This window comes from Haliotis asinina, chromosome 12 (assembly GCF_037392515.1).
Source record: "Haliotis asinina isolate JCU_RB_2024 chromosome 12, JCU_Hal_asi_v2, whole genome shotgun sequence".
NCBI classification, from domain to species: Eukaryota; Metazoa; Mollusca; class Gastropoda; order Lepetellida; family Haliotidae; genus Haliotis; species Haliotis asinina.
The window spans coordinates 39,828,130-39,842,310 of record NC_090291.1 but is presented as its reverse complement, the minus strand read 5'-3'; the positions used below and the strand labels follow the sequence as shown (position 1 = coordinate 39,842,310).

The window sequence follows — 14,181 nt, the reverse complement described above, 5'->3', positions numbered from 1 at the left end:
AAAGCCCGCGAAATCGGTGTTCAAACGTTTCACTAATTTTTCCGCAGCGCTGGGGAAAAAAGTGGTTTCAATAGCTATGCTGCGCTGCGCTCGTAACGCATGCGCAGTGAATAGGTTCACGGAGCTTGAAACAGTATGCCTGCCCGGAGTATGGGGTCGTGCGCAGTAGTCTAATCTTGGTTGTGTACGCAAACTAATAAATAGTCTACTCACGTTGATTGTGTTAAGCAGACTCTGTGGCAGAGAAAACTCAGTGGCTGGTTTATTGACGCTAACATGTCTGCCTGTGTGTCTTCTAATTACAATATCCAATGCACAAATTCAATCACAGACCGCATGCGCAATTAACACCTATAGGGCTTCTAAGCCATAAACAAAGAGCCGGCTAAGTGTAACGGCAAATGAACTAGTGGCCACCGGTTCTGAATGTTTCGGTATCGCGGCTGCTTCGTTTCGAGGGAGGTAAACAAAGTACAAAATATCTCACTTTTGATTTGCGATTATACGCTTACAATTTTGTTTATTTGTTTTTTCTTAACCAACAATGCATTTTATATATCACGAATAAGAGATAGCTTTAGTTGCATCTGACCTTTAACATATGAAGGTACACAATGTTCAGTGTAATATTAATGGCCCTTTTAAGTTAGTTTCGACCGTTGAAGTACCATCTTCAAAGGATCAGAAACGATGCCAGTTAGTTATCTACTGGCTTCCATCAATATCCTTTACTTTATCATTTGGCATTTTGAAAAGATCACAAGTCATATAACACCTTAGCCTTTAATATTTTAAAATATCGTTTTCTTCTTATGACTAGTATGAATATGATTGTTATTAAAAGTACATTTTGTCATGTGTTACGGTTGTGTTCAAACACATTGTTTAACCACCAGTCAACGGACAATGGAGCAAGTGGGGTTTTTACTCCCCCTGCACAAAGCAGTGTGGAGGAGGTACCCAGTACCGTGAGAGGACGTGCAGCAATCCTCCCCCTTCACACGGAGGCAAGACTTGCAGCGGGGCAGCCCGAGAGACCAGGGCCTGTGGAACTGCAGCTTGCACGACCACCCCTAAACCAACAACCACACCTAGGCCCACCCACGCCACCACCTCGACAGTTGCGCCAGGTGAGACTAGGACTTTGACAAAATATAGTGTGAATAGGTTTATAGTTAATATTTATTAGTGAAAACAGCTATTAACATACAACATGGCTGTGGCGTTCTTTAATTAACGAGTGCAATTTCAGTATTACATTCTTTGTAACTAAATGTCTTATTGCATTTAAGGAGCTTTGGGATGGTCAAGTGGTTATAGCGTTCCCTCTTCAATCCGAAGACCTGGGTTCGATTCCCCATTCACTTTTCACATTCATAATAAACATCTGCCAAGATCACACTCTGAGAATTACTATGAAACCGGGGTAATACCTGTTTTTCGCGAACAGAATGAGAGCATTTTGTACCACTTGGGACACCTGTTATAAAGACACGCAAAGGCTAGTCAATCGTTCAGGAGACAGGAAAAACAAGCCCAAATAGGACTATTACATCAGACATCGTTTTCACAAATGCATCAAAGTTGAAGATGTCCTGAACATGCTCACCTCAAAACCCTTTGAAAGCATTTTGAGGTCTAAATCTCGACTGTATATGGTGTTTATTTTGGTGTAAATGTTCTATGTTTAAGGGTGCGGCCTCCAGCCAGCAGATATTGTTTTCATAGTCGACTCTTCAGGAAGCGTGGGCTCCCCGAACTTTCAAAAGATGCTGACGTTCATCGAAACAATGGTACAGGGGTTCGACATTGGTCCAAATGGCATCCAGATTGGTATGATCACCTTTGACAGCAAGACATATCTGCAGTTTCACCTGAATAAGTACGCATCAAAGGCGGACATTATTAACGCAATTAAGGCTACGAAGTATACTCGAGGTAACACCTATACTCACCTGGCACTTCAGTATGCGAGACAGACCAGTTTCACTGCCGCCAACGGTGCAAGACCTAATGCCGCAAAAATTGCCATCGTCATTACCGACGGCCAGTCTAATATCCCCTCCTCCACCAAGTCTGAGGCCCAGAAGCTCAGAGATTCTGGAGTCACCGTGTTCTCTATTGGCGTTGGCAGTGGTGCCAGACAAACCGAACTTCAATCCATGGCAACAGATCCTGATTCACAACACGTCTTCATCGTTACCAACTTTGACGCTCTGAAGCTCATCAAGTCACAGCTGCAGCAGAAGGCCTGTGAAGGTAGGTTGTGGTCACACTGATGAATAAATACACTGTAGGTAAAAGAGAGCACAGTAAACTATGTTTATGACGAACCTGGTTATGATGATATGATGGGGATAAACTGTTTTTGTATACTTTTGTCGACTTCAATAATATGCCATGAGCAATTTTTAACGTTGAGGCGATGAAGAATGGTGATAATCTTATGGATATATAACTTCATTATCCTGTGAATTCTTTGATATATTTGACGTGCTTTGGGGGACTTTAAGGTGATGAAGAGTGGTGATAGTTTCATGCATATACAACTTCTTTATTCTTTGATATATTTAAGGGGCGTTTTTAGACGTTGAGTGAGTGAGTGAGTTTGGTTTTACGCCGCTTTTAGCAATATTCCAGCTATATCACGGCGGGGACACCAGAAAATGGGCTTCACTCATTGTACCCATGTGGGGAATCGAACCCGGGTCTTCGGCGTGACGAGCGAACGCTTTAACCACTAGGCTACTCCACCGCCCCTTTTAGACATTGAGGTGATGCAGAAGGTGATAATATTATGGTTATACAACATCTTTATTCGGTGAATTCTTTGACATATTTGACGGGTATTTTCAAACGTTCAGGTCATGAAAAATGGTGATAATTTCATGAATCTACATCTTTTTTATTCTGTTAAAGGCTACCTTTCGGCATAGATTCTAATGTTATTTGACGTCGACATTCTTTATTTGAGTCGAACTGATTGAAGCTAAGTACGATTGTAACGACCTGAAGTTAGTCGTTTATCTCAGTTCGTTATATCCATACTTTGCTTTGTAAACTTATGTTAGATGGTGGCTTCAAATGGAATCGACAGAGATAGTTATATGGTAGTAATGTTTTGACATAATGTCGATGAGCATATCAACATTAATACATCATTTTCAACATAATAGCATTCCGCGTGTGTGTGCCCGATGAGCGCATGTGCGTCTATTGAGTTTGAAATGTGTTTTAACTGGATCAACTGGCGCATCGGTATCATGACCACATACGAATATTGTTCATGACAATTATCAGGATTTTCAATCCCAGCTGACAAAATGCCGTTCGATACCCATATTTCGTGAACTGACGATCGGGTTTCAGCAATATTTATGAGAGCAAACGAGTTAATTTTTGTGTATTTTCATGTTCGACTAAATATTACCAGATGTCGGGTTAAGTCACAACATTCAATGGTGTCACCATCATTGACTCCCAGTTAACACCAGCATGTTAGTTCAAATGGAACTTTCCAGGAAGAAACGCATTATTTTGAAAACACGCTATCTGCTGAATGTATTCAAATGATCCTCATTCTCAAACATAAATGTTACATTGACACCGTAATCAGTGATGACTTCGGCAACAATATGCAATGATCACAAATATGATATCATAATAACAATAAGTACAATCATCATGAGCAACAGGTTAAATAAATAATGCTTGTACATATAGTTCCAATAGCAATTGAATAGGGACATGGAATGATGCTATAGACTGTGATGATTATGGTATCATTTTTGTTGGGGGTCATGTAAGCCTGGTTGTGTTAATTGATTTTTTATGTGTTAATTGATGTTTTATTCATATGTTCTATTCCAGTAAAACCAACGGTCGTAGTTACCACACCAGCACCGAAGACACCAAGTGAGTATCGATCTCATATTGGAATATTACCTTACTGTCTCACTATAACCGTTTGATAACTGTGATATATTATGTCCGTTGGTAGTATTAATGTTAGTGTCATGCTATCACCATGGGGATTAAATGTTCATAACAACTGAAATACACTTTTGTGTAAGTTTGAAGACAGTGGGCAATAATTACGTGTAATAGAACGTTAGCTGAACAGCAATCCTGATTGACGAAAACGGTTATGGGGTGTATAAAATGGCAATATTTTACTTTTGAGTCTATCTATTAAATCCATTTTTAAAATACCGCTTGAAACTTTCTTTTCAAAATGTGAATATTCGTCCAGCGAGATATGGGTACCCGGTAGGTCTAGATGACAATGGTAAACCAATATCTAACCTTCTATCATCTAGACTTATCAGGGGAGTTGCTTATATGTCTGAGGATGAAGAGTTGAAGCACCGAATTAGCGAATATATATACACTCTGAGCTGTTTGCTGTTTTAGTCTTTGTGAATGATACGTCATACATCTAGTATAATAATGATCATACTCATTAGTTCTGGTTCTTCCTCAGACTGTGGTGCACAGGCAGACATCGTTTTCCTCCTGGACGAGTCCGGTAGTGTTGGCAGAACCAACTACAACAAGATGCTGGCGTTCGTCAACCAGGTTGTTGACGACTTTGCCATCGGTCCAAATGACGTCCAAATCGGCTTGGAGACATTCTCTTCGACCACACGGCACCAGTTCGACATGAACAAATATTCAGACAAAGCCGCGCTTAAGGATGCTGTTTCCAAGACCCCATACCACGGCGGCAACACCCACACTGGCGACGCCTTGAGGTATCTGTCCAGTCATAGCTTCACGAAAGCAGCAGGGATGAGAGACAATGTTCCACACATTGCTTTCGTTCTCACTGACGGCAACTCTCAACAGAGAGATCTCACAAAGACCAACGGTGCTAAACTACAAGGCCAGGGAGTGAAGGTTATGGCTATTGGAATCGGCAATGGCATCAACAACCAGGAACTTGACAACATCGCCAGCAATCCTGACAGTCAATATGTCTTCAGAGCTGCCAACTTCGACGCCTTGAAGAACCTGAAGGCCATATTAGCATCCAAGGCATGCGAAGGTGAGACACACAGAAAACAGATAGGGTTAGCATTTTTTCTTTACTGATGTTTAATGGAACCCGATTTTAGGTATCAATTTTAACAAAGCCGCAGCGTTTAAGATTCGAATTCTGCCTTGTAATTGCTACGCTCCTCACACACATTATCTTGAAAGGTACATCACACTTGATGTGTGGTTAGTTGAATGTTGTTCTAAAGGACTAAGGTTAAGAGGCACTTGTCCAAATCGCCGATATTCGCTGCGCTGATTTGCCTCCTTTTTGAAACGCCATACTGATGCTTGTGGGTTTCACCAAAGTGAGTGAGTTTAGTATTGTGCCTCACTCAGCAATATTCAAGCTATATGGCGGCAATCCCTAAATACTCTGGACCCGACAATCCAGTGATCAACAGCATCAGTCACCAAAGAAGTACATGTCTGAGACCCGAATCACTTTGAGCTCTCCTTCTCATCATATATTGTGACGTAACTTTCACTGTCACGTTACCTGTTACTGACCTGAAATACGGTTTATGCTATTTTTAGCAATTTTCCAGCAATATCGCGGCGGGGGACACCAGAAATGGGCTTCACATACTGTATCCATGTGGGGAATCGAACCGAGACCTTTAGCGTGACGAACGAACGCTTACGTGTTTTTTCTCTATTCTGCAGTTGCCAAGCCCAAACCGGACCAATCTACGCCTTTACCAAAGAGTAAGTATAATATCATATTTTTACCCATCAAAGAAACACCCCTATCCTCTTGTTAACTCTTCCCCTACCGTTGCTAATTCCGTTGGTTGACTGTGACGTTACAAGCACGTGGTGTCGCGTCATACATTCTGACGTCAGCGGTCAATCCAATAACTACATTCGTAAATTTATTTGTTTGTTGTTTATTGGTTGAGAAATAAATAATGGAATCTGTAAATAATCGAGTCCGTATCAGAATGTCCATTGATTGACTCTATGAAGACAAATCTACTGTCTGTAAATAATCGACTCTGTATCAGAATGTCCATTGATTGACTCTATGAAGACAGATCTACGGTCTGTAAATAATCGAGTCTGGTTCAGAATGTCCAATGATTGACTCCATGAAGACAGATCTCGTCACTGGCATGTGATTGCATTCATCAGCCATTTCAACGAACCTGACTACAGAATCACCAACAACAATGATATGAATTAGCATTCAAAAAACAGTGATAATGGAACTTAATATTAATGCCCCTAAGACAGGTATATGGATGGCAACTACTTATTTATTGTAAGAAGTTTTATTTATCACGTTTCTGGGACATTTCTTACCCCTTTTCAAGTGATTATTGACAGGTGTAGAAAACATGTTAAATGTACCAGATATGCAAGACGTGGTCCAGAAACGTTGTTATACAATAAACAAGGCGTTGCCATCCATATACTTGTCTTATATATTCAGCGGCTTCAAAATGCCTCACAAGAATCTCAGTAATACCCCCAAATTTACAACACGGTTCCTCTTGTGCTTCTCAGTGTGTGGGTCCCAAGCCGACATCGTGTTTATGCTTGACTCTTCTGGTAGCGTGGGTTCCACCAACTTCAACCTCCTTCTCACCTTCGTCAAGAGCATCGTCCAGGACTTTGACGTCGCCCAAGACAAGATCAGGATCGGCGTTGAAAAATTCAGCTCCAGGTATAAACAGTCAGACTCTGCCGCCTCATAAACGTTAACACGTTAACTATACCGGCATCTTCACACAAACATGTATGTGGAATCGTTTCTTTTAAACATCGTGTACGTATTATCGGGAACATTTTTATTTCATTTCTTTGAAATGATAAATTGAAATGACACACGCTAGATATGGGCACGAGAGTTTCTCACGCTAACCTGTAGTGTAGGCAATAAACACCTGACCACAAAGAGGACGATATGTCCGCTTCTCACCATCTCTTCAATATAAGCTGGTAGTCGGTAATACAAGACAAATCCTATGGATAACAACCTCTTGATATTTTCATAACGTTTCTCGGTTAGTTGTTGCCATTTCTTCACTACTCGGTATCCTGTCTGCCTCTCACGGTTAATAATATGGACATAAAACAGGGACTTGAAGGAGTCAGCGGAATGTGTCTGAGTGGGATGTGTATATGGTATGGTGTCTTTATAAATCTTCGGACTACCAGTAGCCACACACGCAACGTCCATTTATGCCGTTATTGAGCTGAAGAACCGTGGACGCGACATTACCTGACCTTGCGTGATCTCGCCGTACCTAACCTCAACTTGCCTCACCTATGAGTTTGGCATCGTTAGCTTCAGATCAGTGTCAATAACCTGGACAGGCTGGATAACGTTACGTTGCTTTGAGTGGGTTACGTTGCTTTTAATTGCATTGTTTCAGGAATGACTGACGTTTGGAAGAAACGGTGGTTTGGGTTTTGGAAATAGTATTGCTCTTGACATTCTCTTCCCACAGAGGTTACTTGTCATATCTTCCTACGAACCTCTGTTCTAATACGGTTCTTTCATGGTGCGAGTGTTCAAGATTCGTGATTGGTCGCCATCTGATTTAGTTGTGCAATGAGCGACGTTCTTTCAAAAGTAATCATTCTTAAGGCCTCGGTAATTTCCGTATGCATCGGGAAAACTAGAACCTCTTTCCCAACACGAGGCGCAAATGTTTCTTCTAGACAGAGCACATCCGTGAAATGGCGATTCAATGGCGTCTCTATCGCCCTCGTTGACAACAGACAAGCTAGCCATTAAGCGTGTGTGTGTCACATCAACACAAGTCGCCAACTTGCTTACGTTAGTCACGCTGGATGTACGTCGGTGTGTCACCCGTTCTGACTGAATAGAAATAATGGAGATAATTCGAGCTGTGATTATTTGCCGCTAGGTGGATTTTATGAGAACCATCACATTTGGTCGTATTAGAACAGAGGTTTGTAGGAAGATATGACAAGTAATCTCTGTGGGAAGAGACTGTATTCTTGACCAAAATAGGCTAAACATGTTTGACTATCTTTGTAGTTTGATGGTAATAGTGGCAGATTCAATAACGCATTTTGTCATCTCTCTCAGGCCTTATCTTGAGTTCCACCTGAACCAGTACGGTACCAAACAGGACGTCCTGAACGGCATCACCAACATCAGGTACGTCTCAGGTGGCACCAACACAGGCGACGCTCTTAAGTATCTCCAGGACAACATGTTCAACGCCAAGAACGGCGACCGCCCAGGCGTCCCCAACATCGGCATCATCATCACCGACGGCAGATCCAACAACCCTGACAAGACCAAGACTTTTGCTAAGGCTGCACGAGATAAAGGGACTCAGGTGTTCTCCGTTGGTGTTGGCAAAGGTGCGGATGTATACTTGTAGATGTAGAGCGTTGTTCGTTTTCATAGGGATTTATGTTCTTTTTTTTTTGATGAGCTGATGTTGGTTGGATTTTGTAAATCTCTGTCTCTCCGTTTCTATTTGTACACGACTACGTTCAAAGATCTTGACTTTGTGTTTAGGGCTGTTCCATTCTTCGTTTTCATTGCATTGAAATATAGGTAGTACCTGGGGCCAAGATTCATAAAGTTTTCGTGATTCCTAGTCTCATTAAGCTTTTGAAAAAACATCTAGACGTTGACTATATCGTAGATGCGATCTCTTTGTGTGAGAGAGTGAGATTCTAGTTATTCACTACAGGAACCACACTCCATTCTATATTGATTAGGATTATTTAACATCACGGATAAAGAAGGTTCCTGTCTTCGACAAACGTAGGATACATCAGCGTGTCGTAGGTCGACATCTAGGGAAATGAATCTTCCGGCAAAAGATAGTACACGTCCACGTACAGCAAATATCTAGTAACGCTTCAGTGGCGCTGTATTTCATACGCATGTCATGTTGTGTTTTGAAGCTAAAGTTTGCAATGTCTCGGTGACAGTTATATATTTTGGTCAAATTTTACTTTCAACTGCACAGTGTATGCTATTATTCACCTACTCGCTTGCCATCCGATATTTGTCACCAGGAATCTCCGTACCTGAGTTGAATGAAATGGCGACTGACCCCGACTCCGCCCACGTGATGTCTGTGGACGACTTCAGCAAGCTGCCTCAAATCAAGGCATTGTTCGCCCAGAGAGCATGCGCAGGTACGTTTCCGACAAGTGCTGACAGTTCAAAGGATGACATTAGGTAACTAATGAGGAGAAGGTACCATGCTCTTACTGCAGAGACGCTTGTGCTTGTCTCCTTGATATTCTTGGATAGTTTCCTACAGGTTGTGGGAGATTGCTAGTGGTAGCGATGCCATTTTGACAGGGAATCATGGGATAGTGTGTAAGAAATTGTGGGTAAGTTTCAGTCCTTGACAGGCTGTTAACAGGCCTCTAACAATACCATTACTTAATGACCTGTTAAACAACCAAAACTTTATGTGACGTTAACTTAACTTTGGCTGGAATGTTGCTAAAAGCGGTGAAAAGGAATATTCATCGCAAGCTTGATCCGCCCTATGCTTTTCTATAGAGAAATATTACTCATGAAGAATTGGTCTGAACCCATCCATGCTTTTCGTAAGAGGAGACAAACGGGATCGGGTGGTCAGGCTCGCTGATTTAGTTGACACATGTCATTATATTCCAGTTGCGTAGATCGATGGTCATGCTGTTGATCACTGGATTGTCTGGATTGTCCAGATTCGATTACAGTTAAAGCTGTCAAAAACGGCATCTGTACAATCCGGCAAGATGTAGCTTGTACATTTATCATCAGCTGTACAATCCAGCATGCTGTATAAACCCGACTATTTCTTCAGTTCCGACGAGTGCCGGTTTAGACAGCTTCCACTGTGACTAGAGACCGCCGCTGGAATGTTGCTGGGTGCGACTAAAAACTCAGTCACTTTTAAGAGATAATACTAGGATCAAAGTCGATATCACAGCCACTGTGTCTCAAAGGGATATCCGTATTCAACAGTGGAATAGTGTCTCAATGGGCTGCAACTGAAAGACCGAAATGGCATAAGCAGCAACACACACGTGCATGCGCACTGCGGGATACGTGCAATGATGTTGAACGCGATGTACAACCCTATGAGACATCTCCCTGACCGGCAATAGTTGTGGATATGTGTTTATAACCAGAAAATAATTTACGGCACCAAGTATTATGTTTTGGTTTCAGTGATCCCGCCGAGCCTTGCACCGTACGTACCAACACGTAAGCATCCCCTCTCAAATCACGTTAAACGCAAGGTACATAAGACATCGTTAGAGGAAAAGCGTGATGACATGCCAGCTTTCCAAAACATCACTTTTCCACTTTAATGCATCGTTTCATGAAATGCAGTACATTACATAATATTCTTGAGTTTTAGAATGCTTTTGAAGTTAATAAGAGACCGTTCATACTTTACTGTGATGATATTAATCTGGAAGCGTGTACAATGTGAGGGTCCCCACCCCCACCCCCACCACACCCCTACCCCCCATTCTGGTGCATGGGTACAAAACTGATGACTCCCGTAAATTTCCAGAACAATTTGGGTGATCTCCTTGGAGTCATCATTACCCCCCTTAACCATAAACTATGAACGGTCTCTATGTTACTATTTTCATCCCATGTCTCCGATGTAGCATCTCCGTCCAATGCGACGCTGATCGACCCGTGTCAGGACGCGATCACCGACTGCGACCGTTACCCAAAGACTGTGTGCAGGGACTTCACCAAATGGTCCGAGGTGAACTGTCAGAGGATGTGCGGTATATGCACACGTAAGTGACCAGTCGGAACGCCTACAATTGTTCACATGTTTTTTTACCATGTACAATTTCCTTACCTCGATGAAAAGATCTTTGTCCGAAATGATGTGTCTTCAGTCACCAGCGCTGCAGTTTCGTTGGAATATTGCTGAAAGAATATTGATCACTCCTGCCCAACGTTCTCCTTCAGTAATCCATGCTTGTCGTAAATAGCGACTAACAGGATCGGATGGTCAGACCCGCTGATCGATGTTCATGATTTCGTTCACTGGATTGTCTGGTTCAAACTCGAGAATTTACGCCATATAGCTGGAATATTGTAAAATAAATTGGAAACGTTGAAAAGATTATTGTCATCAATAAATGATAAAAATCAAGTGAAAATTGGCGAAGTTTTAACAAAACTAAACGCCAAAATGCAGCTGTACACATGCACTGTATTCACACATGCATGCGTATCAACAATCTGATGCATGATCCTTGTGCAATACACTTGGATAGGATTTGTAGCTGGTTCCCCCAGATTGTTGGAGAAATCACTCTTCGGTGTAACCAGATACCTGACACAGAGAATGTTTTAAGTGAGTATAAACCTTTGATGGGAAGTATATGTCATGTTTCTGAACTAGTGGCAATTACAGGAACTGAAATTATTTCTTTGCTAACACGGCTATCATCCGTTTGCATCTGTTCGTAGCATCCATACCGACAACCCCAGCTCCTTGTGTCGATGTACTTGACAAATGCAAGTCTTACTTGCCCTCGTCCTGTCTACCACCTTACGACCAATGGGCAAAGAACAACTGCCGGAAGTACTGCGGATATTGTGGTAAGTGTTTGTTCGTTTGTTTTTTTGTTGGACATAATAAACAGAGGTCTGCGTAACCTGGATAAAATGAAAAACCAGCGACACTGACCACCCGATGCCCTTGGTCCCCTCTTTGAACAAGCATTGCTCTCTGAAGATCAGTTCTAAGCTGGTACTTTGGGGAGCTTGTAGATATATGTGTAGATACTGTTATTTCCACTTCTGCTCTTTAGATTTTATTGTACGCCAAAGACGTAAAGTAATTAATGACGCCTCAAAGTACAAAATCACAAAATCAAAGAAAAAGTAAAGTTTTAGTTGCACTCAACAATATTCCAGTTATATTGCTGCGGTTGTAAACAATCGAGTCTTGACCAGATATTCCAGTGATCAACAGAATGAGCATCGATCTACGCAACTGGGATACGATGACATGTGTCAACCAAGTCAGCGAGCCTGACCCCCCGATCCCGTTAGTTAGCTCGTGCGACATGCATAGGTAACTGAAGATCAATACTAACCCGGATCTTCACGGGTTCCAAAACATTTAACAATGCCATCGGTTGTGACCATATAATTATGTTGCTGCGAACCATGGCATGATGTGTACATACATACTAAACAACGGTATAACGAACATTCATATACAGGTCGGATATGGAGAACTGTTTCTGTTGACCCGGCCACTTGTACTTTTTACTTTCTAAATGCATAGGACGAACTACGCTTGAAACGAACCAAATCAGTGATTCCTTTGATTTCGATACATCTGTTGTTTACTGTCATTAATATGCGCCCCACTGAATCACGGGGCGGTGGGGGAGTCCACCGGTCAAAGTGTTCGCTCGTCGCACTAAAGACCTGTGTTCGCTTCCCCACATGAATACAATGTGTGAAGCCGATTTCTGGTGATATTGCTATAATATGCTAAAAGCGGCATAAAACCAAACCCACTCACTCACTTTTGTCGTGTCTATTTTCTGTATTTCAGACAAACAGGCTGTGGCTGGTTATTGTAAGTACAACCCAAAGAGTTAGGTCATTAATTACGTCACTTAAGATGTTCTCAAAATGACCTTACCGTGGGTCGAACGACACAGTGAGGCCTATAGAAAAAGTACAAAACATTCAGTTTTTACTGTTACATTTCATGTTTGTCTCTAGCTAAGTCCGATGTTTGGCAATACACTTTTAGTTGTGTTCATATAAAAGATAAAAATATTTCTGGTTATTCTTAGAGATGTCAGTTTACCCATCAATCTATCGTAACCGGTATCACTTGTACTATACCCAATATCCATTATCAATGAAACAAAACTGCTCGATCCCTTATCAATGAATAATTGAATATAAAATTATATCAAGAATGGATTATTCATCAGCTCTTATGTATAGCAATAATTTAGATTTTTTTATAATAAACAAATATAAACGCTGCTTTAACATAATCTGTTATAACTTCGCCGTTAACTTTCATCACAAGGCAGCCAGCATCATGCCTTAGTCAGCTTGTACTAGCTCTTCCTTTATCCCCCCTCCACAGTCGGCACGTGTTTTTACAAGGGCAGCCAGTACACGCAGGGCGAGAAGTGGGAGGACGGTTGTGAGTACGAGTGCGAGTGCACCGACGCCTCTCATGGACAATACAACTGTTACAACAGGTAAGACACAACATCAACCACACACGTAGATCCTAACTGATATGGAGGCGATAACCCAAGAAACATAATCAGTGCCAATTTGGGATTCGAAACCGCGATCACGTATAAGGGAGGTAATTCTGCACAACGATTTACGTCGTCCCATGCGACTGGATCACCCGAAAACCGCAAAAGCAGGAAAGTCAAGATTTGGGTCATCGTGATGCTTATTAGGAGATATGAGATGGTGTAACCTCTTTTTTATCAGATCCAATCAAGATTTGATATGGATTCGTTTATATCGTCAGCGAAATGAAACTGTTTAAGTCATAGGTTATCAACTGAAAAGCCATTGCTATCTAGGACTGACACTGGAAGCTGTCAAAACCGGGATCTGTCCAATCCAACAAGTTGTCATCATCAGTTCTACAATCCGGCATGATGAGTGCCGGTTTATACAGCTTCCACTGTATTTCTGTTTCTTTAACGCTTCACTTAGGAATATTACAACTATGTAATGGATGTCACAACACTGTGGTTGTACTATGTCATAACGACGAAGTAGTACGATGTCACGACACTGTGGTTGTACTATGTCAGGACGACGAGGTAGTACGATGTCACGACACTGCGTTGTACTATGTCAGGACGACGAGGTAGTACGATGTCACGACACTGTGGTTGTACTATGTCAGGACGACGATGTAGTACGATGTCACGACACTGTGGTTGTACTATGTCAGGACGACGATGTAGTACGATGTCACCATACTGTAGGGGTACAATATCATGTCGATGAAGTCGTACGGTGTCACGATACTGTAGGGGTACTATGTCACGACGATGAAGTAGTACGATGTCATGATACTGTAGGGGTACTGTCTGAAGAGGTGAAAACCGGTCAGTCACGAGAAACTAGCGCTTGATGTTGGAATGTCAGCGATATGC

The 14,181-nt window shown here is 41.9% G+C and overlaps 1 protein-coding gene across 1 annotated transcript in view; it reads left to right on the top strand.

The window, feature by feature from the left end:
• LOC137258878 (uncharacterized) overlaps positions 1–14,181 on the top strand; it is a 37,074-nt gene that overhangs the window by 3,130 nt on the left and 19,763 nt on the right. The window contains exons 3-15 of the mRNA XM_067796573.1: positions 897–1,130; positions 1,693–2,259; positions 3,871–3,915; positions 4,484–5,047; positions 5,704–5,745; positions 6,547–6,706; positions 8,102–8,382; positions 9,052–9,174; positions 10,208–10,243; positions 10,660–10,797; positions 11,483–11,614; positions 12,585–12,608; positions 13,137–13,254. Of these exons, the coding sequence (XP_067652674.1) occupies positions 897–1,130; positions 1,693–2,259; positions 3,871–3,915; positions 4,484–5,047; positions 5,704–5,745; positions 6,547–6,706; positions 8,102–8,382; positions 9,052–9,174; positions 10,208–10,243; positions 10,660–10,797; positions 11,483–11,614; positions 12,585–12,608; positions 13,137–13,254 (2,464 nt within the window). The remainder of the gene's footprint in view (positions 1–896; positions 1,131–1,692; positions 2,260–3,870; positions 3,916–4,483; positions 5,048–5,703; positions 5,746–6,546; positions 6,707–8,101; positions 8,383–9,051; positions 9,175–10,207; positions 10,244–10,659; positions 10,798–11,482; positions 11,615–12,584; positions 12,609–13,136; positions 13,255–14,181) is intronic.